The sequence below is a fragment of the Vicugna pacos genome, chromosome 20 (assembly GCF_048564905.1).
Source record: "Vicugna pacos chromosome 20, VicPac4, whole genome shotgun sequence".
NCBI lineage: Eukaryota > Metazoa > Chordata > Mammalia > Artiodactyla > Camelidae > Vicugna > Vicugna pacos.
This window is the reverse complement of record NC_133006.1, coordinates 22,576,482-22,600,615: the sequence shown is the minus strand read 5'-3', so window position 1 is coordinate 22,600,615 and position 24,134 is coordinate 22,576,482. Positions and strand designations below refer to the sequence as shown.

General features: G+C 41.4%; 1 protein-coding gene and 1 pseudogene across 1 annotated transcript; both read right to left on the bottom strand.

The window, feature by feature from the left end:
- Window positions 1–2,140: 2,140 nt before the first annotated feature.
- LOC140687732 (HLA class II histocompatibility antigen, DQ beta 1 chain-like) lies at window positions 2,141–9,217 on the bottom strand (annotated as a pseudogene).
- A 3,918-nt stretch (window positions 9,218–13,135) lies between these two features.
- LOC102535226 (HLA class II histocompatibility antigen, DO beta chain) lies at window positions 13,136–19,656 on the bottom strand. Its single transcript, XM_015237555.3, has 6 exons — window positions 19,506–19,656; window positions 15,435–15,704; window positions 14,695–14,976; window positions 14,124–14,234; window positions 13,848–13,879; window positions 13,136–13,676 (listed from the first exon to the last, which is right to left on the bottom strand). Exons 1-6 carry the CDS (start codon window positions 19,594–19,596, stop codon window positions 13,641–13,643), a joined length of 822 nt encoding a protein of 273 aa, XP_015093041.2. The 5' UTR covers window positions 19,597–19,656; the 3' UTR covers window positions 13,136–13,640.
- Window positions 19,657–24,134: the final 4,478 nt, after the last annotated feature.

The window sequence follows — 24,134 nt, the reverse complement described above, 5'->3', positions numbered from 1 at the left end:
AAAGAAAACAAATAAGGTATAAGGTTTATCATAGAGTAATGAGAGCTCTGTGTTTAAAAAAAAAAAGTAACTGGGAGTGATTTGAAGAAACTACTTTAGGCTGAGGGATCAGAAATGGCCATTCTAAGAAAACACTATTTGAACTGAGATTTGAATGACAGGAACGAGGCCGTCATTCAAAATCCGAAGCAAACCGCTCCAGGCATTGAGAACGGGAGTGCGAATCACCAAGGCGGGATGGACCTCGCAGGTGTGAGGGACGCGCAGCCAGCGAGCGTGGCTGAGGTACAGGGAGCGGGAGAACGTCGTGTTTGGAGTGGATAAAGCCGTCGGGAAAGACACTGTGTAGAAGAGTTATTTGGATTTCTCTGTGCTTTTCTGGAAAACACCCTGGCCACAGCAGACCGAAAGGGAAAATGTGGTAATGCTGGCTTCTCTCCAGTGAAACCAAAGCCTGTGGTTCACAAGATGAAGAGGAAATTATAAGACTGTTCTCAGACAAGTCATCATTCACTGAAAAAAGCAAGCCATAAAAATATCTTAAAATAGTGCATAAGAGACAGACAAATCAATTATTTCTCATTGAGAATCACATATAAATTAATTTGCTGTGAGTTTGGGGCACAAGATGGAATAGAATTTGTGGTGGTTATATTAAGTAGAAAAGGTCTATTGGACCTGAAAGTGATTCATCTGTACATTGTCTGTCGTGGAACAATACCATCCTCCCTAATTCCCATTGCAGAGGGTTTGATCTGGAAATTACCTGTGTTACTAATAGAAATGAAGGAGAATTTGTAAGGATTCCCTGTTCCCATGTGTGGTGATTGGCATGCAATATACCTCTCACCGTCTTCTAGTGCTTTTGTCCTGTACTGTAGACAATGTGAAACTGTAAAAGTACATTTCTGGATAATCTTGGATGTCATCTAGCTTTGGCGAATCAGCCACATTCTGGGGAAGCGTGGACATGCTTAGATTTTTCCTCTCCTGAAAAGACACTCATGTGGAGGTGCTTTGGGTTTTGGGTGATGTTTTTGTTTGTTTGTTTGTTTTGGTGGCAGAATTTGGAGGTATTTTCCTGTCTGAAAGTTTACTTCATGATGTAGAGAGGCAGCATGCTGCGTGTCCTTTTCACTGGTGCAGACTGTGGCAGGTGACATAGGACATCACCCAGACATCAAAGCCAATTATAAAATTATAGTAATTAAAAGTGTGGTATTAGCACAGGAGTACAAAAGATACACCAAAGAAAATAGAAAAGATTCCAGAAACAGATGAACCCCTGAAACAGAGATCTTCATGTAGCCAGCCAGCAAGTATTTAGTATATACTGTATACCAGGCACTATAGTGATGTCAACTGGGGAAAAAAAATACACAACCTAAAAGCTGAGACATCTTTTATTCAGCAGACTTGCTGAGGACTTAAGCTGGGAAGACAGCCTGTGAGATTGCTCTGAGGGACTGCTCCGAAGAGATAAGGGAGGAGCCAGGATATACAGGAGATTTTAACAACAAAAACCAGGTAGTGGGAACATCAAATATGACTGATAATTAAAGAAAAAACAAACATCCCATATGGTTTTGATTTTAACAGGATTGTGAAATTTTGTGTAATCTAATTGTGGATTATATCGTTAAAGTGTTTTCGTATGTTTTTTACCTCTGAATATGTATCTTTTTAGCACCTGGGTTTTATTTTATTTTTGTTTACACAGTAAAGTGGCATTTAACTTATTGAAAGTTGTATTCTTTTGTCTTTTATTTTAAAAGTTCTTTGTACCACTGTGATAATGCTCTGTAATGACTATGGTTAAATTTCATTTAATGTGAAATATTTAAAGTAAATTTGAAAAACAAGAAAAAATATCTCAAATTAATGAATTTAGCATGCTTCTATGTACAGGAAGATGCAAGAATCTGGACTGAATGAAGTTATTCCTTTGACATGCACCTCAACCCATGTTTTTCTAGTCTCCTTGCCGGAATATGACCTTCTGTGGGACATAACTGAACTTGAGAATCTGACCTTTCCTTTGTCAGTGTTTCCCCATTACCACCACCTTCATACTCAGTAAGAATTAGGAACACAAGTGAGTCACAAATCTATTTAACTTTGAAAAATATTTTACTGAAAGATAAGAGAGTTTGGTATTTAATTCATGGGCAGTCTTCCTGAAGAAAACACGGTCAGAAGTGCCCGAGGGAGTATTTATGGTTCAGACAGACACAGCAGGCAACATGAAGAACAGCACGTCGAGCACGAGGCAGGGAAGCAGGGGCACAGGCAGAAATTCAGGAAAGACCGAAACTTAAGGGGGAGGGTGTAGCTCACATGGTAGAGCGCCTGCTCAGCATGCATGAGGTCCTGGGTTCAATCCCCAGTCCCTCCATTGAGGAAAGACAGAAACTAAAGGAGGACCTGCCTCCCAGGCACTGTGGGAGCCAGATCTCGATGGGTGACAGCTGGCAGGGGGGCCGAGAGAAGGGAGGCTGGGAACCACGGACAAGAACAGCAGGACAAAATCAAGGAAAAGAGGGGACAAATCCCAGGAAGAAGAACGTCTGGGGGTCAGTGCACGATCCCTGCAGGAGAGAGAAGAGTCGTAAGTCACACCAGTCCCTGAAGAAGATTCAGCCCCTGCCCTCCCACGGGACCATCTCCAGGACCCGAAAGTTAACCCTGTGTAACATCCGCTCCCCATTACCTCGCTGGACGTGAGCAAAGACGACACTCTGCTAAAGTGAACGCAAATCTGCAGCTCGAAGGGGCGTATGGAAGGCAGGGGAGCGTAAGGAAATGCTTGTGTGTGGAGCACAGGTCATGGATTCACCGGATAGGACTGTGGCTACTGTCAGCTCCCCTACCAGCTAGCTCGAGACTACTTTCTATAATTTTGGAGTCTGGGGCATCATTCAAACCTCGCTGAATGGTTGGGTCTTATTTTAGGGGACAATCTCTGAAGTTTCCTGCAGAGACTGCACAGAATGTTCCAGACATTTCCCCTGCCCCAGCTCACATGAATGAATGTGACATGAAGCAGGGACAAAATAACAGAAGCACATTTGAGGGTCTGATAAACCCACTCAGCTCCTTTCCTGTAGTGTGTGTGTCACAGTTCTGGGCGGGAAGAGTAGGAATATTACCTGTGGACGGAGCCTCAGGATAGTCTGTCATCGGCAAGAATAGGAAGAGAACAGGAAGAAAAACTCATTAGCCTGGGTAGTGGGAAAATTCCATCTCTCTCTCTCTCTATCTCAGCCTCCAAAAGGAAATGAGGGGGCAGCTTATTTCCTCCTCGCCCACCCACGTACAGTGAGGCTTCAACTGCCACAAAGTAAGATCACCTGGAAGTCACTGAGCTGGCCCCCACAGGAAGATAAACAGAGACTCTGAGTCTAAGGAAAGAAGCTCAGAGCAGAAAAGCCCGTGTTAATAATCGCCCACGAAAGTAAGGACAACATGAGAGCTTCTCTAAGGATAACCCCCCCCCACCTCTCACCTCTGTGAGGAAGCAAACCTGACCCAAGAAAAGGAGGTCTCCGAAGTCTCCCTAATTTCTGCAAATCTACTACCATCCTCCGCTCAGTTCCTTTGTGGGGTCAGGTAGGAAAATTTACAACAGAACGCCTCAGCCCCACACCAGCCTGCCCCGTTTTCTCCCAAGGTGCCTTACCGTTCTTATTCCAAAAGTGGACGATTAGGCCAAAACCTAGGAAGAGCAGACCCAGCACAAAACCCCCAACTCCACTCAGCATCTTGCTCTGGGCAGATTCAGACTGTGCCCCTGGGAAGTAAAGCCTGCGTGTCAGTGTCTGTCCTCATGCCCCACAGTGTTCTCGTCTGGAAACCTAGAGACCAGCCCCGGTTATAAGAGACAGAGGAGCTCAGAGATCAAAGTGGGCGAGTGATGGAGGGGGGAGAGCATGCAAAGACCCCAAGGGGACAGTGCAGGTGGATGGTGAGGGGGATGTTAGCTCCTCACAAGGTATGTCCATCTACAACTGCCACAGACCATCTTCAAACACCAGCCTTGATGTCAAAGCCCAGAATTTCAGAATTTCAGAAGGTGCATGGCCAAGGCTAAATGCAGCCTGGGGAGTCAGGTCGTGTGAGGGGAGAACCATCAGATCTTGGGAGAAAATGAGATCACTGTTCAACATGTGCCTTTTGACGTGAAATCATGAGAGCTAGTCCTCCATGACTCCCAGCCCAGAAATTCCATCAGGGAGTCGTGCAGCAGAGGAGTTTATGAGGTAGGCAGGACACAGCATAAATAAGGAGAGATCCCCCCTACCAGACCCAGAGTTCTCCCTGCACTTTGTGTTTTCTGCTGAGTCCGTGGTGTCTATGATGTAGCCCTTATGCCATTCTACTGTGATGGGACTCCAGAGGCTGGGGTGCCCCACATGGCAAGTGTAGACATCACCATGCCGTGGTATTATTTCTAGCATCACGAGGATCTGGTAGGTCCAGTCCCCATTCTGAATAAGAGGTGTAAACACAACTCCAGCTGTCTGCTCCTGTCCATTCCAGAACCATTTGACTTTAACTTGGCGAGGGTAGAAATTTGTCACCAAACAGACCAGCAGATTATGGTGGTTTAGAGCCTCTGTCCTGGCTGGGGAGACAGTCACTGTAGGCTCCATTAGGAGGGAAAAGAGACAAAATTAGACAGTAAGGCAGCAAAGCACCTGAAACCTCTCCTTTGATTCTAAAGTAGAGAAGATCACAGGTAGTAAATAGTCGTCTGTTGGACTCCTAGCTCTGGGTTTAATTAGCTAACTGGTTAGCCCACTTTTCAGGAAAAGAATATTTTTATTTCGTGCTCACTGGTTTCTTGAACAAGATAATTTATGTGAAAGTTCTTTGTAACACAGACTGGATAACTCTGGTTTTGGTTTTGGGGATTTTGGGGGGGTTCCATTTTTTAATAGAAGTATAGTCAGCTTACAATATTGTAGCAATTTCTGGTGCACAGCATGATGTTTCAGTCATACGTATACACACATATATTCCTTTTCATATTCTTTTTCCTTATAGGTCATTGTGAGATATCAAATACAGTTCCCTGCACTATACAGTAGAAACTTGTTGTTTATTTTATGTATAGCAGTTAGTATCTGCAAATCTTGAACTCCTGATTTATCCCTTCCCACCCACCTTTCCCCTCTGGTAAACTTAAATTTGATTTCTATGTCTGTGAGTCTGTTTCTGTTTTGAAAATAAGTTCATTTGTGTCTTTTTTTTTAGATTCCACATATGAGTGATATCATATGATATCTCTGTCTGACTTACTTCACTTAGAATGACAATCTCCAGGTCCATCCATGTTGCTGCAAATGGCATTATTTTATTCTTTTTTATGACTGAGTAGTATTCCATTGTATAAATATACCACAACTTATTTCTGACTGGATAACTTTTAAAATATGCATATATGCATATTCATGTGTGTATACACACGTGCAAAGTGTGCTATGCACACAGTTGGGGGACCAGTTCAAGCTCCACCCCCCTACCTCAGTTACGCTTACAGAAGCATTGCTCTTAAGGATGGAACTAAAAGGGTGAGAGAACTTAATAGAAAAAGAAAGAGAAGGTGGAGAAAAGGAGAGCATTTCAAGGAGAAAGAACCACTTCTGCAAGAGGAAGAACTAAGGAGTCAAACAAGAATTAGATGTTATAGAACGCTATGGAGTCCATGTGGTGTGAGGGACTCAGAAGCCCCGCCACATATGATAAATCTTGCGACCTGTGAAGGATTGACGTTCAGAGAGCCAAGGATGCCAGCGGCTGCCCCCAGTGCAGGGTTTGTCCTGCTTAGATTTTCACACCCTCCCATCTCTGTCCAGCCAGGTGCTCCAACGTTTTTTCCCTTGGAACTTGAAACCCCTTCCAGTCCCACCAAGATTCTAGGAAACCACAGAAGATCACTTTCATGGGGCCTTCCCAGTAGGATCCAGGTGAAGTCCATCCCGCCCGTCCCAAACTCACCTCTCCACTGAACGGTGAAGCCAGTGGTCCCCTGGTAGTCGTGCCTGCACAGCGTGTCCACGTGGGCCCGAAACACCGCCAAGAGGTCCTTCTGGCTGTTCCAGCTCTTAGCCCATGACCTCCCTAGCTCTGATACAGCCACAAACTCGCCCAGGTCGCTGTCAAAGTGCAGGATCTCTTCCTTGTTGTAGATTTGTCTGACCACCAGCCTCACGTGCTCCGTCCCATTGGTGAAGTAGCACATGCTTTTAAACAGGTACACAAAGTTCTCTGCGAGAGAGCCCAGCGGCAATAGACTTAGTTCAGCCTTGCATTCCCACCAACCAAATGCTTAGTGAGGGGAGGCATGAAAAAGGGAAGGAAAACACCAGTGTAGCTAAGTGACTGAATAAAATCTGCTCTCAACCCTCAGAACTGTATCCCCAGGAAGGATTCAGTGAATTTCACTGCCTCAAATCCTGCAGTGAATATTAAAGAAAATCGAATGTAAAGCAAGAAAAATAATGAAACGATGGTTGGTAACGAAGGAATGAAACTGTCAGTATTTGCATATGATAAATCTGTGAATGAAGAAAATCCAAAATAATCTACTGCTAAAGGAATTGAAAGCAATAGAGAGTTCGAAAAGTAACTGGAATAAAGATTCACTTTCAAACATTCTGTAGACAAGAAACAAATTCTAAATACATTTTAATTATACCATTTATTGACAGCATGAAAAATTATGAGTCTCTAGGAGTAAATCCTACAAAGGATATTAAGACTTCATAAAGGAAAGGTACTAATTTTAGGAGATACATTAAAATACTCCTAAAAAAAAGATACATCTTGTGCATGAATTTAAGACAATATTATAAAGATGACAATTCACCCAAGTGAATTTAAAATTGTTAGTTTTTTTAATTATTTAAAACTTTATAAGCTGATTCTAAAACTTAATACAAGTACAAGAAGCAAAAATTAGTCAAACTACTCTTGAAGAAGTAAACACAGTGAAAAAAATTGCTCTCTTGGATGTTAAGCTAGCAAATAAAACTATGGCAGTTACACGCTACATTATTGGCACAAACGTAGAAAAATAAACAGGTGGCATAATGTATCCCAAAATAATCTCCATACACTAAATTTATGACCAAGGGGGTGCTTCAGATCAGTGGGGAAACAATGCTTTTGTTAATAAATGGTGTTGTGATAAACAGGTAGCCGTGGTGGGGGAGGGGAAGTTGGACACATTCCTCACACCCTTCACAAACTAAACCTGGATGAGTTAAAGTCCTGAGTCTGAAATGCAGTCCTACCAATGCATTAGAAGATGAAATTAGAGAACGACTTTGGAAGTATAAAGGATTTCTTAAACAAATCATTAAAAGCACTAACCATAAAGAGAAAAGATTGATCAGTTCAACTTCATGCAAGTTAACAACTGCTCATCAAAAGATATCATTAGAGAGTTAAAAAGACAAGCTGCAAAGTGCAAACAAGTATCTACAAAGCATGTACTGACCATGGGCTTGGTTCATAATATTTTTGTATCTTTTAAAAACAAATAAGAAAAGACTTAGGTACATCAGTAAAGAGTAAACACCAGTGGGCAATAAACATGCAGAATTGCTCGTCTCGTTGGTAATGAGAGAAGTGCAAGGTGAAACACAGTGAACTACCACTCCATACCCACCAAGTGGCCAAACATACGAAAGTCTACAATACAAAAGTGCCAGGAATTGGGTTCCTTTATCAGCCACTTCTGAGAGCACATGGAGAGATAATTAATTTGAATAACACTTGGGCATTCCGTTGTAAAGCTGAAGATAGGCATAAACTTTTGACCCTGCAATTCCAGTCTGGGTATGTATTCTAGTCTAAAAAAGTTGCAGGTTCGTATGCTCCAGAATACATTTTTTTTTAAATGGAAGTAACACAAAAGTGCACATTAGAATGGGTAAGTACATTGCTGTACACTCATCAAATGAAAACTACACACAACAGTGAAAATGGATGGACAACCGCTACATGAAAGACCATGACAGATCTTCTCAAACATAATACTGGGCAAAAGAAGTGAGACGGAATATAGCATTTATAGAACATTTAAAGGGAGAAATACTAATTTATATTGATTAAGGATATGTTCATAAAGTTAAAACCATAACAAAAAGCAATAATATTAAGATTACAAGGGTGATAATAGTGCTTACTTCTGGGAAGAAGTGAGTGTAATTGGGAAGAAACATATGTGAGTCTTTGGCGGTGCTCAGAATAGTCATTTTTGACCTGGTTATTGTTTATTTGGATATTTCTTTATAACTTTTGTTAAACTTTACATATATGGTTTAACCAGTGTCTGTACAATGTTATGTTTCAAAATAACCAGTGTAAACAAATTGTCAAATAATAATACTTGCCTAGAGTCGTGTGTGTGTGTGTGTGTGTGTGTGTGTCTTTTAGAAAGATTAAGTGAGGTAGTTTGTGTAATGATATTACTACAGGATTTGGGAATTTGTGAGTATAAAATAAATATCAATTCCCTTGGTTTTTCATCATTCTCATAGCCCTAGTCACCATCAACACTGTCCCAAGTTTATATATAAACTCAGAGCTAGTGGCAGTCACTGCCTGTCCTCATCCCACTTTTCCTCTCACATCCTCCAAAGTTATCTCCATGAACCCATGCTCACACTCTTCAGATAGTGAAGCTGCAGCGGTCAAGGCTATCTTGAATTTCTCCAACCCTCTGTCCAATAGCACGTGAACACCACTTGCCCCAGAAAGTCCCTAGGGTAGTAAATCCTTTTAACTCACTCTCTGAGGTGCTTTAATGCATCCCATTTTGTCTTGCACCCAGTATAGAAATGGGTTTTCTCTTTTTCTTCCAACTCTGAGATCCCAAAGTCTTTCCCCCAAGAGAAGCTAGTCTTGCTTCAACTGCAGAGATTGAAAACAGGAATCTAGTAAAATTCTTTTTCCTGTGGAAGAGAAATCCGGACTGTGATAGAAGCCCTTCCAAAGTCTAACTGGGATTTTTTCAGAGGGCAACACACCCCACTCTAAGCCCCAGTGTCCAGGAAATTAGTTCCCAGATCTGGGATCTCTGAAGAGAAGCTGTCTAGCACTTACTTGGAGCACCTCTGCCGTGAGCCATGGGAGTCCTCAGCACCAGGAAAACAACCGTCACAATTCCAGCTGCTGTTCAAGGGCTCCTGGAAATGGTCACCCTCATCCTTCCACACTGGAAACAGGAACAATTTAACAAAAGCATTGGCAGTCCCCACAGCTGCAGCCAATTCACCTGATGTTTCACTTTGCAGACAATGGAAATGAGGAAACCTTCTATGAATGTTAGGATTGGTCAGTACCTAGGGAAAAAGCCAATCAATCCAATAACTTAGGCTCTCATTTGTCTCTGGGTAAACACCTTTAAGGAAAGTTCTCGATTCAAAAATCATTCATGGACCACCTACATGGTGCCCAACACTATGTCATCACCAAGTATCACTGAACTGGGTGATAAGCTGAAAAGATGTTTGGAGGTTTAAGGAACCAGAAGAAGAAAGTGATGTGCAGTATTTCTTACTGGGACATTTATCTAATTTATCTGGTCCTTATATTTAGGTTTTGAGAGTAGGGAGGTGGAAGGAAATGGAGTGATATTCTCTGGGAGAGAAAATAATCGTCTAAAAGCTGTTCATTACCTTCCTTGACTTGGCCAGTATGAGACACCACAGGATACAATGTAAAAAGCAACAGATTTTGAGAAAAATGTACTTGTATCACAAAAAAATTATAAACTTTATAACCATCAATTACATAATCTCTGTTAGCTTCAGTCTTTTTTTTTTTGAGGTAACATTGGAGTTTTTAATTTTTATTTTTATTTTCTGATTTACAATGTTGTATTAGTTTCTGGTGTACAGCACAGTGATTCAGTTATACATATATATATATGTGTGTGTGTATATATATATATATACATATATATACATATATATATATATATATACACACATATACATACTCTTTTTCATATTCTTTTTCATTACAAGTTAATATAAGCCATTGAATATAGTTCCCTGTGGGTAACACTGGTTTATAATATTATGTAAGTTTCACGTGTACAACATTATCTACCAACTTCCGTATACACCACAACATGCTCACCAACAAAAGTCTACTTTCCATCTCTCACCTTACAATTGACTCCCTTTACTCATTTTGCCCTCCCCCATGCCCCTGTCCCCACTGGTAAACACCAATTTGCTCTTTGTATCTATGTGTTCATTTTCATTTGGTTTTGTTGTATGTTTATGTTTTTATATTTCACATATGAGTGAAATCATACTTTATTTGTGTTTCTCTGTCTGATTTATTTCACTATGCTCAATATCTTCAAGGTTCATCCATACAGTCACAAATGACAAGATTTCATCCTTTTTATGGCTGAGTAGTAGTCCATTGTGTATGTGCTGTGTGTACATATATACACCACATTTCTTTATCCAGTCACCCATTCATCCACTTAGATTGTTTCCATATGTTGGCTGTTATAAATAGTGCTGCAATGAACATTGGGGTGCATGTATCTTTTTGAATTAGCTTTTTTGTAATCTGTGGATAAATACCCTAAAGTGGAGTGGCTGAACTGTAAGGCAGTTCTATTCTTAATGTTTTGAAGAAGCTCTGTACTATTTTCCACAGTAGCTGCACTAACTTGCTTGCCCCCAACAGTGTAGGAGGGTTCCCTTTTCTCCACATCCTTGCCCACACCTACCTGTCTTTTTGAAGACAACCATTCTAACAGACATGACATGCTAGCTCATTGCAGTTTTGATTGGCATTTCCTCAATAATTAATGATGTTGAACATCTTTTCATGTGCCTGTGGCCTGAGACACCTCATGGCAATTGGGCAGCTGGCCAGTGCCCTGAGGTCACAGTATAGCCAGTTTGCCAAATGGACTTGCTTCTTGTTGACTCTTAAGTTTTAATTAACCAGATTTTGGGTGGTGTCCATAAGATCATTTTATGGAGTATTAAATTTTAATTTGTCTTTCACCTGGGTCCCTGCCACTGCAGCTGCAGACTTCCTCAGTAAAGGCGGTAATGAAGAACGGTAGCGCAAGCAAGGTGGGGTTTGAGGAGGGGAGACCGGCAATGAGGAAACAGAAGCAGGGCTCTTCCGTGACTGGGCTGGAAATCTTCTCACCACCTCTTCTCCCTTCGCTGAGGGAGGGAGATCCCCCCGTTGTTCCTTTCAGAGCCTTGCAGACCGAGGTAATATAAGAAAAAAAAAGAGATTCTAAGGCTACGTGGGGAAAGCCCTTTAGAAAATGTCAGGTTTCCACCGGGATTCCCTCCACGGACGAAGTGGAGAAAACCAACTTAAATTCCGGTCTCGATCGCCGTCTGGTGGTAGAAGTGCCACATCACATCCTCGGAGTAATGACCCAGCGTTGCAAAACAAACGCTTACTCAAGTTTAAGATTGCTAAATTTCTGAACTTTTTCCAACTGGAATTTTATTTAACCTAGCATTGTGACCATGTCCGTCACTTTGACATGAAACTCTATAGTCTTTCAGCTCATCTCTGGTTTACTGAGGATGCCCTAGATGAGATCTTTCTGCCCCCCAATTTTCCCCTCCCTCCCCACCACCACCACCGCCACCACCACCACCACCACGGAAGACCTATGACTGCCTCTCCTACCTTACCTTCCCCTCCAAAGCATACTCTGGGGCTCAACCCTAAGAGGTCTCCGCACCTCCCAAGGACAATGGTGAAAACGAAGAGGAAGACTTTCTGATGGAGCAAGGTGGCAGAAATGCAACTTCAGGCCTAATTCTGGGCAAAATCTTTACTGCCAGAGACACTCCATAGATCTTACTCTTTAAGAAATAATATGCCTGCAATTAATCGATACCAAAAATGGCTGATTCCAGATTTGGACAGGAAATGTACAGAATGAACCTGGAGCATTTTGTCATACCGGATAACAAAGAAACGATCAAAAGACTTGTGTCAAACAAACTCAGCAGTCACTCGAACAAGTTTCTCTTGACCAAAGATTATACATTTGAACTTCAACATGGACAAAACATTTCAATGAGTTAAAATCCATCAAATGCATTTAGATCCTTGACTTTTTGATACTACAAAAAAATTAAAAGTAAAACCTAACTGCTCACTTTTGGATAACAGTTGGGGAGGAAATACATTAACCTGAAAACTAGTAAATAAAGGGAAAGAATTCAACATTGATCCTTCTTTCCAGAGTATCACTGGGCAACCACTAGTAAACAAAGGGAAGTGTCTCTTTAGAGAAGTAATAAAGCATATAAATGAAGAAGGAATTATAGAATTAGCATATTCTCATTCTGCAATTCCCAGCGAATTAAAGGACTCAGGCAAAAGCATCAGAGGTTATTAACAACATAAAATGAGAGACAACTGGACATTATGTGCCTCATGGTGAGACGACACCACCACCAATAGACTTTCCAGAGGGAATGAAACCTAAGTCTGACCCAGCCTCTGCATTCGGGTGCCAATTTGTAGGACATGCAGAGGACAGAGGGACATGTTGAACTGCACCAGGTGTCCGCAATCGGCAAAATCCAGACTGTGGAAAACTGCAGGTCAAATGGCACAGGCTTTTCAACATATTAACCATAAGAAAAAGAAAGGGACGGAGGAGAAACCTGTAAAATAGAAGAGACATTAAAAAAAATTACACCTACGGTGTCCAAGAATTCACACTTGAATGAACAAACTATGAAGAAACACTCCGAGGTGGTCGCCATAGCAGCCATAGAGCCACTGCTTTTAGAAGGAGAGGGGCTTGACTGGTCTGCAGCCCACGGAGACTTCCGCCATGGCTGGAAGTTTCTGTTTCTTGAACTGAGTGTTGATTATAGGGATTTCGCCTTAAATAACTTATTGGGGGAAAAAAAAGGAGAAAGTAAAATTCACCCATTGCCTGAAGATAAGTGCTACGGAACTTTTGAAGTACATCCTTCCAAGTTTTTTTCTAAACATATACTCATAAACATATATATGTTTCCAAAGATAAGCTGATGTTATATATGCTATGCATAGTGTGTTGTAGTCTTTTTCACTTATTAATATGTTGTGAGTGTTTTTCCATGTAAATACATATCAACTTGCAAAAAAATAATTTATTGAGTTATACATTTTATGTGGTTACCTGTATCTCAATTTTATTTTAAAGGGAAAAAGGCCAAAAACAACAAAAAGAAAGTAGTGACTGTCTGAGCATTTGTCTTCTGAAGTCTGTGGAGACGGCAGTTGGAAGAGAGAAAGACAGAGATGACAGCTACGGGGTTGGGGCTGGACCACAGAAAAGTAAACCGTTTTGAACTGGAAGGAGCTAGGTCTCAGGGGAATTTCTGGACACTGTCCTTGGAAATGGGGACTAAGGACACAGACATGCAGGAGAAAGAAGGGAAGAAGGGTTAGAGATGCTGGTCTCAGAACACAGAATTCTAGAATCTGTTCAGGGCTCCTCCAAGACCTCACGGGAAAAAATCATCCAGAACTTTGACCTCATGAATGTCCTCTACTTAGTCCGGGACCCAGACCACTCGGTCCTGCTTCCAGCTCCAGGGGGAGAAGCTTCAGTTAGGACCTTAGTGTGGCTGTTCTGGACAAACTGCTCCCAAGACCTGCAGGGACAGTGACAAAGTCTCGTGAGGCCCCCATCCTCCCAGTGCAGGGACTCAGCAGGCAGAGCACCCAGGCACAGCCACTTACATCTTATCCCCATGACATGACCCTCCCTCTGGCCAAAGGATGGGTGAGTGATTTGCACCCAAAGATAAGGAAGGAGACATTACCTTATCACCAGACAACTGAGTCTCCACATATCCTGGAATAAAAAAGAAGGAAGAAATAGGATGCCCCAATTAGGACCCAGTGTTGTGACCATCCTGGTGGTACCAGAACTCCATCTCCACTTGCCCCCTAGAATGTTTCTGGCTTCAGAAAGGACTACTCCAGTCATCCCTGAGAAGCACAGTCAGCCCTCCCTGCCTTGCATCTTAGACGCTAGGAAAAGTGGGCAGTGGGGGAAGCCACGGGGCAGGGGGTGGGTACTCGTCAGAGCTCATTACCTTTCCGGGCCCTGACGTGGACAGTGATCCCCACCAGAAGGAAGATGAGTCCAACCAGGAAGGCTGCAACTCCACTTAGCATCTTTCCCCAGGAATATTCAGACTGAGCTCCTATGGGAAACAGGTCTTAAAGTTAGCCAAAAGCTCCCAATATTTGGTGTGCCTTCCTGAAATCCCAAAGCCTGTGCTGGACACCAAATCTAATGCTATCTGAAGAAGGAATGCATTTAGAAATGGAGCCAAGGCTTGTACCCATGGAATTTCTCGTACTGATCGCCCTTAAGAACACCTTCTAAGTGCCAAGACCAAAGTGTCAGAGGATATGAGTTCTCAAAGCTGGAAGCGAGTGATGACGTGATTAGACCACCTTATTTCCTGGGAGATACAAGGATAGATAACTGCCATGGTTTCGCCCACCCCAACCCAATGACCCCAGTTTGTATGACTCCCTCAGATCAGGGGCAAGAAGAACTCGTGTTGTGACCAAGAAGAACCCAGAGGCGACACAGGCCCCGTGTTGAGTCAGATTGACCCAAGTCTGGCCCAGAAAGTACAAGAAGCTGATTCTCACTCCACTCCACAGAAACAGGGCTCAGCAGGCTGGGATGGTCAACCAGGCAGGTGTAGACATCTCCAAGTTCCGGAATCATTTCCAGCATCACCGTTGTCTGAAAGGTCCAGTCCCCGTTCCTGATGAGGCCAGTGGGCATGACCCCCTCTCTCTCCTCCCGCCCATTCCGGAACCACCTGATCTTGATGTCCCCTGGATAGAAGCCTGTCACAGAGCAAAGCAGCAGACTGTGGTGCTGCAGGGATGGGGTCCTCTCCGGATACACTGTCACCTCTGGTTGCACTAGGAAGGGAGAGAAGAATGAGACATTGTGAAGGAAAAAATCACAAAGCCAACAGAGGGTTTTTATAGGTACTATCTCTGCCCCTAATCTCTTTCTCAGATGACCCAAGGGGAAACTGGAAATTTGGGGAAATCTCATCCTTGAAGACTCAGACACTGAATATATGAGTGTCCCCAAGGAGGATTTAGGCTTTATCAGACACTCCCACGATTACCCCTTGTATTTGAGAGCACATTAGTCCCTGAGAGCTGGGGATCTGAGACCAAGACCACAGTAACCTGAGGATAATGAGTGAGTCACAACTGGGGACAGAACATATACACAGAACCCCCACCCACCTACTGATCCTAGCCCATTATCCTGAAGCAGGAAACTGCCTAGCACAGGAGGAAGAGCCATGGTCAAGTTCTCGTGGGCGAGATTATTGAACCCCAGCAGACCCCACGTTTCAGCTCACCTCTTCTCCCCACAGTGAAGGGTGCTCCCAGCTCGTAGTTCCGTCTGCAGAGCAGATCCACAGAAGCCCTGCTCCTCTCCAGGATGTCCGACCGATTGTTCCACAGCTCAGCGTCAGGCCGCCCCAGCTCCGACAGGGCCACAAACATTCCCACATCGCTGTCGAATCGTGCATACTCCTCCAAGTTAAAGATGAATCTGACCACAAACTGCACCTTTTCTGTCCCATTGGTGAAGTAACAGTCAGCCTTTGCCTGAATCACAAAATCCTCTGGGAAACAAAAAGAGAGACTATGAACCAGGCCCTACTGTTAGGAAATCAATGCCTGGTAAATTATGCCAGACCACATGGATTTGAGAGGAAAGCTTTGACTCCAGGAAATCGGCCAAAGTAGCCTCTGCTCCCATGGGCCCCACCCCAGCTCCTCTTGGCAAAGAAGCGTGAGGCCCACCCTACCAGGCCAGCCAAACAGGAGACATGTAACCCAAAGAGGCAACTCAAAGTGAGTCAAGAGACAAACGTTCCTTCAACAAGTACTCATTCATTCATTCACTCATTGGACAAATATTTATAGACTGTGTTTTGCCAGACACTGTGCTAAGTTCCTCCAAGCCAAGCTTTCAGAAGCTCAAGGTTTTAATTCCCATTAATAAGTCAAAATATCCATCCCCATATGCGGTAATTCTTCGGTATTCTTGCCCTTAACAGATTTATTCTGTACTTCCTTCAAGAGTAAAGTAAAGCAGTGGTGGAGCGGGGGCAAAGACATGCAGAGGAGGTTCTTAGCAGATGTGAAATAAACTCCCCTCCACCTTCCCCTCACTGTGGGTTTTCTCCAAGAATTTTCTTCTGGACATTTTCCTTCCCACAATTACTCAGTGACCTCATCCCCTCTGTTGGCTCCAGTGAAGTAATGACCTCATTACCTCTATCAATATTGGGTAAAATGATATTAACATGGCTTGAAAATGTCTTTTATCATCATCATCATCATCGGCACCATACCTGTAGTTCTAGTGGTTGCAGTAACGTGGTGATAGGAAATATAAGGTTAACTTAAACCTTCTCTGGAGGCTTTTATATTAAACACTTCCATTGAGGAGGGAATAAAAATATCCAACTTCATTCTCCATTATGATTTTCCACTTTCAAAGTACCTTACTATTGTTGACAGCGACTAATTTGAGCTCTGTATTAACTTTTGTGCAATGTACCTCATTTCTAATCGGCTCATGTTCTCCAAAATAATTTAATTTTCCAAAGCTATTTAATCAATCTTCATAAATAGGAAAAAGTATGATTTAGTGTACTATGGTCTGAATGTTTGTGTCCTCCCTAAAAGTCATATGTTGAAATCCCAGTGCCCAAAGGTGATGGTATTAGTCAGTGGTGTTTTGGGGAAGTGCTTAGGTCAGGAGGGTGAAGCGCTGATGAATGAGATTAGCGCTCTTATAAAAGAGGCTCTAGAGAGATCCCTAGCCCCTCCCACCACGTGAGGACACGGAGAGAAGGCGCCTTCACCAGACCTGACCATGCTGGATGGAGCCTTCATCTGACACTTCCAGCCACCAGAGCTTTGGGGAATTTCTCTTGTCAATAAGACAGCCAGTCTTTGGCATTTGTCAGAGCAGCCCAAACACACTAAGAGACAGCTGTCTTAGATTTGAAGATCTGGAAACTTTGAAGAGCCAAACTGATAAATGGCCCTGGCTCAGGTCTCAGTTGATTCAAGTTCTAGTTCTATATCTAGTAGTTTTATGTAGAAACGGACACTTACCCTCCCTGACCTGCTTCCCCATCAATAAAGACGCAGCACCGCCGAGGTAGAGCTCAAAAGCATGGTGTTAAGTAAGAAAAGAAGCAGAATATGATTCAATGCACAATGACATTTATTAAACTTTTAAAATACACACAGGAAAACAACACTACATCTTTTTAAAGCCATCCTCATACTTGAAGACATACCAGACACATTAGAATGGATATCTTTGGAAGAGAGGGGGTAAGAATGGAGAAAAGAGGGAGTCCTTGTTCCGATCCATGATTACAAGGTGCTGTGAACTCACTGGGAAAGACCAACGCCATTCTATGCACTTGAGAACAACAATAATAAAAGGCAATTCAAATGGGCTGATAATGCAGGTTGATCGGGAAAGATCTCCCTGAAGAAATGCCACTGAAGTTGAGACTTAAAGGCTAATTTTACTGATCTTGAGTAGTAGATTTGCTTTCATTTGTAAGTTCAGGGGAACTATTAAGCTGAGTGTAAGGATGGCAGCAGCCTTCCTGGGTCAACCACACTCATCTCTAACGAAACAGCTAATTTCAGATGAGGCTCGAACCTCCAATTTTCTATGTCCTCTTACAATCTAAATCAGAAAAAAATTATTTTTTAGTCATAGCTATATAAGATTTAAGATCTTACTGATTTTGTGTGTGTGTGTGTCTTGTTTAATGAACATCAAAAGCTCAGAGAGGTTTCTGTTGTCTAAGAATAGTGATTTGCTCCCACCCACCCTCTCCACCCCTAAGTTTGTTCCTCTTTTGTGTTTAATGAGACTTTGACATTCAAAGGGGTTCTGTTTTGAGCACATTATATCCTGTTTTTTCTGCTACATATGTTTTCATAACATAACACTGCTTCGTGTTTGCATAGCTTAACTCCTCAGCTAGAAAAATAACAGCAGTAAATTACACGTACCTGGTAAACTGAGGATGGGGATAATACATTCAACTTCTCTTATTTCTCAAAATTGCTTAGTACACCCTGATCATATGATAGATGCTTAAAAACATCACATGAAGCAACCTTTGTTTCCAAGTTCTTTTGTCCACAAGTACCCCATTTGGTTGAATACAAAAACAGTCACAATCATCAAACTCCTGGCTTAAAAGTAGCAGCTAGGAGAGGGTGTGGAGAAAGGGAACCCTCCTACACTGTTAGTGGGAAAGTAGTTTGGTGTGGCCACTATGGAAAACCGAATGGGGAGTCCTTAAAAAACTAAAAACAGACTCACTATATGATCCAGCAACCCCAATCCTGGGCATATATCTGGAGAAAACTAATTTGAAAAGATACATGCATCCCAATGTTCAGAGCAGCACTATTTACAATAGCCAAGACATGGAAGCAACCTAAATGTCCATCAACAGATGATTGGATAAAGAAGTTATGGTATGTACATACACCGTGAAACAATACTCAGCCATAAAAAAGAATGAAATAATGCCATTTGCAGCCACATGGATGATCCTAGAGACTGTCATAGTAAGTGAAGTAAGTCGGACAGAGAAAGACAAATTTCATATGATATAACTTATATGTGGAACCTAAAACAATGACACAGATGAACTTATTTACAGAACAGAAACTGACTTACAGACATAGAAAAACTTATAATTACCAAAGGAGAAAGGGAAAGGAGAGATAAACTGGGACTTTGGGATTTGCAAATCCAAAACTACTATATATAAAATAGATAAACATCAAGGTCCTACTGTATGGCACAGGGAACTGTATTCAATATCTTGTAATAACCTATGATGAAAAAGAATCTATATAATATGTATAACTGAATCACTATGCTGTACACCAGAAACTAACACAATATTATACATCAACTCTGCTTCAATTAAAAAAGAAGAATAGCAGCAATTCTCAGACTGCCTCCATCCTTGCAGTTCCCCGTAGTGACACTGATACAGAAAGGGCCCTGAGCAAGGTGATGTGTTTCCCTTTTTCTTGCCTCCCTGCTCCTTGCATCCATGGTTATGAGACAGGAAGTGTCTTTACCCACAATACATTGTGTGTGGTAAAGAGGAAAAGAACATTTTTTTCTTTTTTTTTTAATTGAAGTATATAGCCAGTTACAATGTATCAGTTTCTGGTGTACAGCTACTGTCCCAGTCATACAAATATATACATAAGAATACCTTTCTGTCAAAGGTAAGAGTACTTTCTTTCAAGCCAGAAGCCACTGTCTGGACTGTAGCCTGGACCTATAGGAAAAGGCATACTTCCCCCACCCTAATTATTGCATATACGGCTGAAAAAAATCACTGTGCTCTTACCTGGAGAATCTCTGCCTTGAATCATGGAGGAATCCGGCCAGATTACATTCACTGACAAAGCCACCACCCAGGGAACCCATCTAGAACTCATTCTGGAAGAAACAAACAATGAGACAGAAAAATCGTCAACCTCTTCAGAATGGGGCTTGCCTACACCCAACTCAGTCAAAAATATTCATTATGCACAGAGATACCCTTCTGGTGTCCCCAGGATTGGAAGCTCCTCACACTGATAACCAATTAAGATAGAGGAGCTCTGTGTCATTAGGTGCTGGGCAGAACACTTTCATAAAGTTGTGTTACACCACTCAGAAATCGTTTACCTGCAGAATCACTGACAGCAGCTTAGGCAAATGGAAACTAGGCTGGGGAAAAAAAGAAAAAACAGCCCTAGAAGGTATGTGGTCTTAGAAGAACTAGGCAGATCGTGTATCACACATCCTGCTGTCCTCACTGAACACTGTCCCTGGTCTCTTCTGACCAGTAGGTCTCCCTTCCTATGTGGGGTTGACATTGCCAACAGAGGGAGTGTAAGCAAAGAACACAGACAGCGTTCGGAAGCACGGGCCTTAAGAGGAATTAGTGACGGGATTATCACCAGAAATTCGAGATTGAGAATTACCTCGAGAGGAGGATTTCCTGTAAACCAAGAGAAGGGGGAGAAAATCATAGAGGGAGGATTCTCAAAAAAATAAAATGCTGCAAAAAATGTTCAAAAGGGTAAGATAGAAGAAAGTGTTACTGTGTTTTATAATTAGTGAGGCACCAATAACCTTCAATGGAACTTAGAGTGTTAAAGGTAGAAGCTGTATTTCAGAAGAGTAAAGAGTGAATTGAAATGGAAAAAAGAAGGCAGCAGGTGTAAGCAGGCTTTCAGGAATCTGGGCAGTGAAAACAGGAGAAAAGAAGAGGCTCTCCCTTGAGAGAAAAACAACATTAAGGGGAAACTGCATTTAAGCTGGGAAAGACCTTCACAAGCTTCTGAGTCAAGTGAAAGACTTAGGAGAAGTTGAAGATAAAAAGGAGAAGAAAGGAGAAATTGCCCCCAGAATGATTACTGGAATCCAAAAAAATGAAAAAGATTGTCAGGCATGGCAATGAAAAGAGAAACCCTTTTTCAGATACGAGAGTGAAGTCAGGAAGGTTTGGGGTGAGAAAGAGGGAAATGAGGAAGTTCAAGTTGTGTGGCTTCAACAAACTCAGTTTAGAACAAGGCAAGATCTTCTGCTAAAAAGGAAATGGAAAAATATGTATTTTGGTAACTGAGGCGAGCAAGACCAAAGTGGTCTGTACATACATTCTGATTTATTTAGTGTAGTGCTCCATGGCCAATATCACGGATTGTGCAAGATGAAACAGACATGGTTCTCATCCTCAAGAAATGTAAAACCTGGGTGAAGTGACAGGGAAACAATCCACTGTAATGTCAGGAAGGATAAAATCAACTTTGTAATGCTTGGGCACACAAGAAGAGAAAATTCTAACAGTCTATAGAGAGTTCATGATGAAGTTGATAAAGTTGATAGTTGATACAAGTGGCCAACAGAGAAATTCATAATTCAGAATATCCAGTGCGTGTGAACAACAGAGAAGAGATAAACTTTGAGACCAAAAGTTTATCTGGAATTCCTTTAAAATTACTGATTAGCCACACCATAAATATATATAGACACGCTACTTCACTGAGTGGGAGAAGGGTACAATAGAATTTTTTTTTCTTCTTCACTTCCCTAAGGGAACATAGGCTTTAATGGGTATGTAAGGTGGGATTATGATGGCAGTTGACCGGGAGAGGCAGAATTATTTGAGTTATGCATTACCAAATATGCTGAAATGCCCTCAGGGCAGCTCTACTCATAAATGTAATAGCAAATTGTAAATCAAAGGCTCAATCTATTATTAGCTGGTCAAATCCCTGATACTCCAGTAGAGAGTTTATGGTGAGTTGCTATGAAGCCTGAGACCCCAAGCAAGGTAAGAACGAGCCAGAGGGCATTCTTACAACTAAGTCCCTAGGCTGTGCTATTTCCATTGCACTACATTCCTTATTCAGGAACCCAGAAAAACTTTATTTCTACACTGTTAACATCCCTGTAATGATAAGATGCACAAAACATCAAAATAGCTAAAGAATTTTACTATAACTTTGGTGTCAGGACAGACCTCCATCCCTGTCTCTTAAAAAGAAATTAGTGGTCTCATATGTCACAAGCAAGGAATGGCATACAGACTACCTGTAGGAAGAGACAGCAGGATCAACCAAGAAGGGAAATAAATAACCCACAACCTGTGAATCTCCCTTGTCAATGGCCTCTGATACATCGTAAATAAATTGAAGCATCTGATTGGTCCAGTTAGAAGCTTTGCTGAGTCATTTTCTGGGCTTAGTGCCAATGTCTGTGGTGGAAGGATCTGGGCTTCTCGGGCTTGTCAGAGAAACTACACATTTCTGGGGAGACAACTAATAAAGGGAGAGGTTGTGCCCTGGTTCCTTTCTCCCACGTTTTTGCTTCTGTGTTCTACTCGTATGCATTTCAAAAAATAAGGTGGAACATTTGAATTTTTCTCTTCCTGTCTGACTTCAACCAAGAGCCCACCTAATATAGATACAGGCTTTTCTGTGATTTTTTCCCTCAAAACTCATATTTTGTATCCCTCTTTCTCTTTCCCTCCCCATTCTCAAGGGAGTAAGAGGCGTTGGATGTGGTGTACGTGGTCGTTTATTGACGGGGTTAAAAAAAAATCATTCCCCAATTTACCTGACAATTAAAATAGCTCTTCAATTGCTATTTTGGTGACTTTATTATTTTTTTATTGAAATATAATAACCTACAACACTATGTTAGTTTCAAGTATACAACATAATGATTCAATATTTCTGTACATACAAATAAATCACCGTGGTAAGTCATTACCATCTGTCATCACACAAAATTATTACATTATTATCGACTATATTCCCCACACTGTACATTTCATTCCTGTGACTCATTTATTTTGTAACTGGAGATTTGTACCTCTGAATCTCCCTCATCTACTTCATTCATTCCCCCCACCCCCATCCCCTTTGGCAACCACCTGTTTGTTCTTTGTATCTATGAGTCTTTCTGCTTTGTGACTGCTTGCTCATTTGCTTTTTAGATTCCACATATATGTGAAATCATACAGTGTTGTCTTTCTCTATCTTATTTCTCTTGGCATGATACCCACTAGGTCCATCCATGTTGTCGCTAATGGTACGATTTTATTTCTTTTTTATAGCTGAGTATTATTCCATTGTGTATATACATACACCATATCTTCTTTATCCATTCACCTATCAGTAGATACTTATGTTGTTTCCATATTTGGCTACTGTAAACACTGCAATAAACATAGGGGTCCATATAGCTTTTCAATTTTTGTTTTCTTTGGAAAAATACCCAAAAGTGAAATTGCTGGATCATATAATATTCTATGTTTAAATTTTTGAGGGATCTTCATATTGTTTCCCATGATGGCTGCACTAACTTACATCCCCACCACCAGGGCATGAGGGTTTCCCTTTCTCCACATCCTCGCCTTCACTTGTTATTTGTTGTCTTTTTGCTTTTTGCTCTTCTTTTTCAAGATTGTTCTGGCTATTTGGAGTCCTGTGTTTCCATACAAATCTGTTTTAGCCATTTAATTAGGGTTGGAATTATCTTTCATTTTCTTTAAAAATTTTACTACATTCCCTTAAATATCTGGACCTGGAGCTATTCTGGGGGTAACTCTTTGATAAATTTCTCTATTTCTCCTTTGTAAATAATTCTGTGTAGATATTCTAACTCTATATGGGTTGTTCTGTGTATGTTATATTTTTCAAGAGACTTATTCTATTAATCCAAATTTTCAAGTTTTTTTCATAAACTTGAACAAAGCAGACTCTTCTGACTTTTCCTCTGTTCCTATATTAGTTTGTCTTTGTCAGTTTTTATTTTATTTGCAACTTTTCTATTTTTTTGATAAGGTTTGCCAGTAGTTTATTTTCCTAAAAAATTTTGAAGGTTCTGAATTTATGCATTCTACTGTTTTTCAGTTTTCTAACTCTTTAATTTCTACTTTTATCCTACTTTCTACTCCTGCTTTCATTTGCTTAATTTTGTTTCCTTTTCACTTAATTCACTTGGTTTCATTCTTTCCTTTCATTGATATAAGTAATTAAGATCTTGAATTCTCCTCTGAACACTGCTTTAGTTATATGCCAAATATCTCGTATATGTGTACAAAATGTCTATACAAGATTGCTTATAAAAGCAAAAGACTTCCAATCACCTAACTACCCGTCAATAAAAGGAGACAAGCTAAATGAAATATGGTACTTCTGTGAAACAGAATACACTATGACCATATATTTCTAAAGTTTAAAAGGTAAAGTTCAGAACAGGGAACTTAGGGAGCTGCTATTTGTGAAAATAGGGAGTGAGAATATATACCTATACATACGCTTAAGCATATATATAAGTTTCTCTGGAAGGATAAAGATAACGCAAGGGCTATTAACAAACCATGGGGAAGGGCGGGAGTGAGGCTTTCCTCTGTATACCACTTTGTGCCTTTTGAATTTTAAACCACATTAACATATTGCCTATCCACACGAATTCTATC